The sequence below is a fragment of the Dioscorea cayenensis genome, chromosome 16, assembly GCF_009730915.1.
Source record: "Dioscorea cayenensis subsp. rotundata cultivar TDr96_F1 chromosome 16, TDr96_F1_v2_PseudoChromosome.rev07_lg8_w22 25.fasta, whole genome shotgun sequence".
NCBI lineage: Eukaryota > Viridiplantae > Streptophyta > Magnoliopsida > Dioscoreales > Dioscoreaceae > Dioscorea > Dioscorea cayenensis.
The window spans coordinates 45442-53368 of NC_052486.1; the positions used below are offsets into that span (position 1 = coordinate 45442).

General features: G+C 33.4%; 2 protein-coding genes across 6 annotated transcripts in view; both read right to left on the reverse strand.

Annotated features, from left to right (window-relative positions):
* LOC120279284 (putative disease resistance protein RGA3) overlaps positions 1 to 4620 on the reverse strand; it is a 49958-nt gene extending 45338 nt beyond the window's left edge. The window contains exons 1-6 of one of the 2 annotated variants that reach the window (XM_039286187.1): positions 1437 to 4620; positions 1240 to 1314; positions 878 to 1124; positions 593 to 772; positions 370 to 493; positions 224 to 260 (exon numbers count right to left, since the gene is read on the reverse strand). In XM_039286187.1, the coding sequence (XP_039142121.1) occupies positions 1304 to 1314; positions 1437 to 4566 (3141 nt within the window). In that variant the 5' untranslated portion in view covers positions 4567 to 4620 and the 3' untranslated portion in view covers positions 224 to 260; positions 370 to 493; positions 593 to 772; positions 878 to 1124; positions 1240 to 1303. Of the gene's footprint in view, positions 1 to 223; positions 261 to 369; positions 494 to 592; positions 773 to 877; positions 1125 to 1239; positions 1315 to 1436 lie in introns of those variants that run through there. The other variant, XM_039286188.1, reaches the window with a different exon arrangement.
* The window catches only part of LOC120279282 (putative disease resistance protein RGA4), a 98396-nt gene that overhangs the window by 41764 nt on the left and 48705 nt on the right, over positions 1 to 7927 (reverse strand). The gene's annotated exons all lie outside the window — the stretch shown is intronic.

The window sequence follows — 7927 nt, forward strand, 5'->3', positions numbered from 1 at the left end:
AGAAGAACCCAAGTTATTTGTACTCTGAAACTGCATGTCATGCTGTTGAGTCATAATTAAGTCTCTCATATTTGCCATAAAAATATGTTTATCCACCATTCCACCTGTGAACACCAATGCAGGGTAAATAAAATAGAACTGCACAAGTGATGAGCTTAATTCCTAATCAAAAAATATGTAAATAAATAATTCAAAACAGATTGAATACATAAGGCATACATACATGGCAGCTATTTCATTCTCCTCTTTATCTGAAGCAGCTATCCAACCACAAGGCATACATATCATAATTTTGATACAATTAGGCACTTTCAATATACGGAGATGAATAAGGAAAAAAATGGAATAAAGAGGTTCCACGAATCATACCAATTGATATATTTTCATCAAGATTGGTTTGATAAAATAATGTTCACTTGGTGTACTTTAAATACATGCTTCTGTCCTTTGCAGAGGCTTGCAAACACTAATAGAGTACTTGGGCACTGTGACCCTGAAAAAAAGCAGTAGAGTTCTTGACAAAAAACATGCACATCATGATGCCAAAGAAATGAGTAGCTAGCTTATAGTAGAGATGTAATGAGTCACATACAAGTTGAAGCAAATTTCATTCTAGCTCTCTTATCTGCAGAATTAAGCCACCAATCAGACATAAAATTCTCCTACAAATCCTCCTCATCAGATTGAATTGTAGTTGAGGAATTGATAAATCGCAGAATTCCTTGTAAGTATGCATAATTGCAGATCATATAATGAAATCCACCCTTATACTCTGTTAAAGATCAAATTGGAATTTTAATGTTATTAACAGTTGATAAACATATAGATCTATCATTTGGTAAACATGAAAATAAGAATAAATTATTACAGCACTTACAAAGAAACAAGAACACTCCCCCTCCAGAGAGCAGCATCAAAGTAGTAACAGAACCAGAACCATGCATATCACAATTCACAGTCAAGGAGATGTGGATTCAAGCTCAACTCACATTGAAAATTAAAGAAAACACGAAGACAGAAAGAATCCACCCCCCACAAGAGAATGTCAGGCCTCTCTGTATAACTTGAAACCATCAAATTATTATCATACACTTGAGTCATGATCAAGTCAAATATTGATTTGCCTGTGGAAACCAATACAACAAACAAATACATCTCACAATTCATTCTAAAGATAAATTAATAGAACCAGCTAGCTAGCTAGCGATGTCCATAATTCAAAACAAATTGAAGACATACCAGTAATTGGTGTTCGGATGTCATTTTTCAGTGGTAATCTAATTCAAATAAAGGATTCATCCTCCTAATCCTCATCTGCATATATAAACCACAACCAATTAAACATAAAATTATTACAATTCTGATAAACAATTAGGCACTTATAAGTTATTTCAGCACTAGTAAAGACATCATGAGTAATAAAATAAATAACATACCAGTGATGTTGGTTTCATAGTAATATGGTTCTTTGGTGTACTTCAAATACATGCTTTGGTCCTCTGCATAGCCTATGAAGTGTGGTACTCGCTGGATGAACGACCAATGTGGACACCCTTTCAAACATCCCTTTAGTGCTTGGACACTGCACTCCAAATACAACTTGAATAGATCATCCTCACGAGGCTTTTCTTCACGTTGTTGGAGGAAAGAGATGAGCCACTGAGGGAGACTAGCGTTGCCCTCTTCATAATCAATCACCTTCAAGCTTTGCAGAGACTCAAGCTTCTCCACACACTCCAGCATTGGGCAATCAGTGACTTCCAATTCTTTCAAGGTAGAAAGATGGGAGACCCTTGAAAGACTGTGAGCTCCTCTAATGAACAATTCTGGTATGTTAACCCGATTTAAGCCACTTGGAAGAGCTTTCAGCTTAGGGCATTTAACAATGAAAATGCTTTTGAGATGGGGGAAGAACATTAATGGCTTGCTAGATTCAGGCTCGTTGTCTTCTTCTTCTCCACTAATCAATGACCATTCCTCCCAATTACTCATGTTCTCTAATATGAGGGTTTCAAGCTTAGGGAAGGCAATTTCTGTAGGTTCTCCGTTATAATTACCGAGAAATTCAAGGCCAATTGATACCACCGCAATTGCTCCAACTATCTTCAAAACCTTGAGCTGTGGAAGTTGGCCAAGCTGGGGAAGATGAGGGCAATTTGAGCAATTAATTAAGACCAATAAAGTCAACTCTTGAAGAGCAGTAGTAATGGAAGTGGATGACATCCACTTTGGATATCGACCACCAAAAAAGTTTTTAATCAGTAGAACTTCAAGGCATGGCGGCGGACGCAGCTCATCAAAGACTTGCACAATCTTGTCCATCTCTTGCTGTTGGATATGCCCATCAGTGTAATTAAATGTGCAACGAAGCCCTAGTGATCTGAGATGAGTCTTGCTTGACAGTACTGAAGAACTTTTGATGCTTGATTTCTCCAAGTTTCTTATAGAAAGGTAACTGAGTTTTTCAAGCATCTGTATCTCTTCTAAGTTGCATCCCTCCTCTCCATCATCACCACTGTCTCCGATGATCAATCCTTTCACACGATGAAGGTGTTCCAACTTGCCTATGCCCTTTGGTACATAATTCAAAGGTGTATCGTTTAGCCCAAGCCACCTCAAATTGTATAGCTTAGTTATGCTTTTTGGAAGGATATGCAAAGACTTGCAATCATCAAGCAACAAGAATTGCAAATTAATGAGATTTCCCAGAGAATCTGGTAGGTTATGAATGCATGTATGCTCCAAATTCAAAAGCCTCAAGTGCACTAAACCCCCAATACTATCAGGGATATTTTCAATCTTGTCTCCATTGAGAAGTAATAAACGCAAATGTTTTAAGTTGCCAATCATTTGTGTGTTCAAACTTGGAGGAGTCCATAACCGCAAGCTTCTCAGGCAATCAAGATGTGGAATGCTCACACTTTCCCTATTACTTGTAACTGTCAAACGGCGTAGTTTTTTCATTGATTCGGTGCTTTGTACTTCTTGTGGATCGCCTGAAAAACTTTCATCACCTGCAAAAAACTCAGCTAGTTCTCGCAACAAATCATGAATTGTGCAACTTGACATATCCACATACTCAGGATCAGGTTGTAAGAAACTCCTACAAATTAATTCCATGTAATAGCTTTTTGCAACATCCTCCATTGATGCATTTCCCTTTGCTTCAATATAACCTTCTGCGGTCCAATGACAAACAAGATCTTTTGAATGAAATTTACGACCAAGGGGGTAAAGAGCACAATAGAGGAAACAATGTTTAAGAGCTGAAGGTAAGGCTTCATAACTCAAGTATAGTGCTCCTTGGAGCTCTTCTGGAAGTCCTGTAATAGTCCAAGCATCGCTGTTAAGCACATTCTCCCATTCTCTTTTATTTTGGTCTTTTGTTACGAGAACACCGGCAATGGCTTTTATAGCAACCGGAAGACCGTCACATTTTTCAACAATTTTCATCCCGATATCCTTCAGTCTCTGCATATCTTGTGTATTATTGTTTGTGAAAACTTTTTTGCATAGCAATTCCCAACCAACATCCGAAGGCAGTTTGTTAACATGATGGATATGTGTTGCCCCCACTTTTACAGCAGTGTTTCTATCTCTTGTGGTGACCAAAACCCTGCATTTTGTTGTTGTTCTTTCTATTGCATTTTTAATTAAATCAACCCATATGTTTTCATCCCAAACATCATCTAAAATTAGAAATAAGCTCTTTTCACACAGGAAATCACAAAGTATATTTTGTAACTCTGAGATTGTTGTGCACTCTCCATATTTACCCCCAATATTTCTTATGATTTCTTTTAGCAAATCAATCCTTGATGGGAAAGATTTTGAAACCCAAATCCATGAACGTAACACAAAAGCATCATTTATTTTTGGATCATTATATATCTGTTGTGCTAGTGTTGTTTTGCCTATACCCCCCATGCCAACAATGGCAAAAAGACGGCATTTTTCTTCAGGCTGAGAGACCAATAATTCAACAAGACTATTAGTAGCATCTTTGATATCCCAACCCACGATATCAGGTTCAGGTAAGGAGGAACTTTGCCGATAAGAAGCTTCATTCATAGGATATGCATCACTTGAGTTAGAAGAAGTTATGAAATTAAACCTATCCTTGTCCTCAGATATCTCTTCTAGCTTATCATTCAGACTTTTAATTTTATCAGCAATCTCATAGCGAGATGGAACACTGCGCACACAAGAGAGTAATGGAAAGTGACAGCAGCGTACCCTTGTTGAGGCAGTGGTAGTGCTTGACTCAGCCAACTGAGAAGGATGATCAACATCTTGCAAAAGCCCAGTACCCTGTATCATGCAAAGATCAATGATATCATCAGCATCATACATCAAATCTTTCAGCTCATTGACCCATCCTTTGACAGTCTCGTCTTGGATCTTCCTCTTCTCGGCATCCTTGAGCACACGTGCGATCCTCTCCATCCTCCGCCGGAGTCTTTGGAGCTCATCCTTGACTCCTAACACCATGATGGCCTTCTCTTCAATGACCTTAGACAGTCTCTCCACCAGCTTTCCTGCAAAAGCATCCACTATCATCGCCATTGTATTACCTCACAACAAAGTCTCACAACAACAACAAAGATATTGATGAGTGGAATGAATTACTGACTGACTATGCATATGCATATATTATTAGAGAGAGACAGTGTGTGTATAGTTCAGTCAAGTTCAATGATATCAGTGCGCGTGGGACTCACTCACTTATTTCTTGGGTTGTCAGGACATGTGAAATCCACTGAGGTTGATTTATTTAAATTTAAATACTTTTTTTTATTTGGTTTAGTTTTCTTAAAAAAATTTATTACATATATAAATAAATATAATTATGTGTAATCCACTGAGGTTGATCTAAATGACACTTTTTTTTTTTGGGTTGTGTTTTGCTTGGAATACCAACCATGCATTTTTTTTTAACTATTTTAAATTTAAATTTAATATATGAAAAAAAAATCTACTAATTAAAAAATATTTAATTTTTTACTGAATTTCTAGTACTTTGTTCAGATTCTTGTAGACTCTTTACGTGAGAGCAAGAGCACAGGCATTGCTCATTTTGGAAAAAAAAATGTTATTAACTTTTTTATATTTTTTTAATTCTAAATCTTGTTTTAAAAATTAATTTTATAAAAATTTTTTAAAAACAAAAAAATCAAGTTAGTTGGTTTTTTTTTCAATTGTAACCATTTTTAATATTATTGTAGCTCTAGAATATTCTTATAATTTAATTTATTCTTATTCTCGAATCATGGAGCATGTGATTAGCTTATAGCTTTTTCTTTATATTTTTTTAAAACTTTTTTAATAGTTTTATTGGTATTTTCAAAACCTTTGAATTAGTTTATGATTTTTATGCATCATTCATAATTTTAACTTTTTCTTTTGTCCGTTAGTAGTGATTGGAATCAAATTCCTAAAGCAGCTTCAAACTTTATCTTTAATTATAAAAGTAGATTCAAAAATATATATATATTATTCCAAATTTCGTTTTCAAAATAAAAAAATTATACTCTTACCACAAAGATTGATGACCGGAATGAATGAATTGACAGTATAGGATATCTAAGGAAACGAACTCACTCGGTCAATTTATTTATTCACCAATTTTTTATATATTTAACTCACAAGTTACCATGAATTATTAAATAAGGGTAAAAATCTTGAGTTAGCCTTATACTAAAATCAATTTTTAGTTTGAATATCAAATTTTAATTGGTATAATTTTGGTTATTTAACTTCAATTTGGTTTTATCGAGAGGGGTACGGAAGAGTTTCTAGGAGGGATTTAATAAAATGGTTGCTAGAATTGCCTCGTCAGCAGCAATTCGTCTCGTCATCTACTGGAATTTACATGTCACATTATCAACAATGTTCACGTGACCACCTATTTTGTATGCATGAACATTGTTGATTTGCATAATAAGTGACTATATGGACATTGTCGATGATGCAGCATGTAAGGGTCAGTAAATTACATGGCAAATTGATGCTAATGAGGCAATTTTGGTAGCTACATCATCAAATTCCTCCCGGAAACTCTTTAGTACTCTCTCGTTGAAATCAAATTAAAATTGGATATCCAAAATTATACAAATTGAAGTTTGATGCTGAAAGTAAAATTGACCATATTGTGGTACCCACATGAATGATTGACTATGCATATGTATATATTATTAGAGAGGGAGAGAGATTGTGTGTGTGTGTGTTTGTGGGGTACGGTGAAGTTGATCAATAATATCGGTGGGCGTGGGACTCACCACTTATTGTTTGGGTTGTCAGGACAATAATAGGATAGGACGTGGGGTTTATTTAAATTTAAATACTTTTTTTAATTTTGTTTAGTTTTCTTAAAAAATTTTATTACATATATAAATAAATATAATTATGTGTAATTTACTGAGGTTGATCTAAATGACACGTTTTTTTATTTTTGGGTTGTGTTTTGCTTGGAATACCAGCCATGCATTTCAAGTCTTGTTTTTTTTTTAACAATTTTAAATTTAAATTTTTATGTAAGATAAAAAAAATATACTAATTAACTAAAAGATATCTAACTTTTTACTGAGTTTCTAATACTTTGTTCAGATTCTTGTAGACTCTTTACGTTTAAAACTTAGTGAGTTAAAAAGAAAAATTGTAAAAAATATGTTTTAAATACAATTTAATTTTATAGCTAGTTAAAATCATAAATATAAAATTTAAAAGTATATATTTATCAACAAAGAATATCATGCATGTGTCTATTTTCTATTTGCCAAAAATATCTGACATCATGATTTTTTGAGGAAGCAAGAGCACATGCATTGCTCACTTTCCGTTTGATTGGAGAGAATGGGAATATGAGGATGAGGATGGGGATTGCTCACTTTCCGTTTGATTGGAGAGAATGGGAATATGAGGATGAGGATGGGGATGGGGATGGGGATGGGGATGAGAATATAAATATGAAAGAGGGATTGGGGATGGGAACAAAAGTAATGTTTGGTTTGAGGGAATGGGGATAGGAATATGATAGAGAATAGAAAATTTTTTTAATAAAATTACTTTTGTACCCTTTAATATTTTAATTAAATAATATATCTTGTAAAAGAAACAATTATTATTAAATAGCTCCAATTTCTATAAAAAAAAATTTTTAATGAGTTATTCATTTTCTAAATAAATTTTTAAATTTATACATTTTAATTGATGAATACAATTTAATTATTTTTATTTAAAATAAATAAATGTTCAAATTTAATTATTTTTAAATAACTAAAATATAAATAGTTCTAATATTTTAAAAATAAATACAATGTATATCATGTTATTTCTTAATTTTTATCCAATGCAATATAAATACAATGTAAATATTAAAATTTAAATAAATACAATATTATAAGAGGTAAAAAGGTTATTAACTCATCAAGACATGCTCAATTCCCCAAAATGAGGAGGATGAGCATGAAGGGTTTGAGAGGCATGCACTCCCCCCGCATTCTCTTTCCATGCCTTTTGGTGCATACCCAAGTATGGCCATGCACATGCCACAAGGGTTGATCCCTGGCGATCAACCCTTACATCCAAACACACCCGGGAAAAGAAGTGTCATTAACCTTTTTATATTTTTTTTAATTCCAAAAATTGTTTTAAAAATTAATTTTATAAGACTTTTTGAAAAACATAAAAAAAAAAATCAAATTCGTTGTTTTTTAAATTGTAACCATTTTTAATATTATTGTAGCTCTAGAATATTCTTATAATTTGATTTATTCTTATTCTGGATTCGCGGAGCCTGTGATTAGCTTATAGTTTTATCTTTGTAGTTTTTTTTTAAAAAACTTTTTATAGTTTTATTGGTATTTTCAAAACCTTTGGATTGGTTTATGAATTATGATTTTTATGCATCATTCATAATTTCAACTTT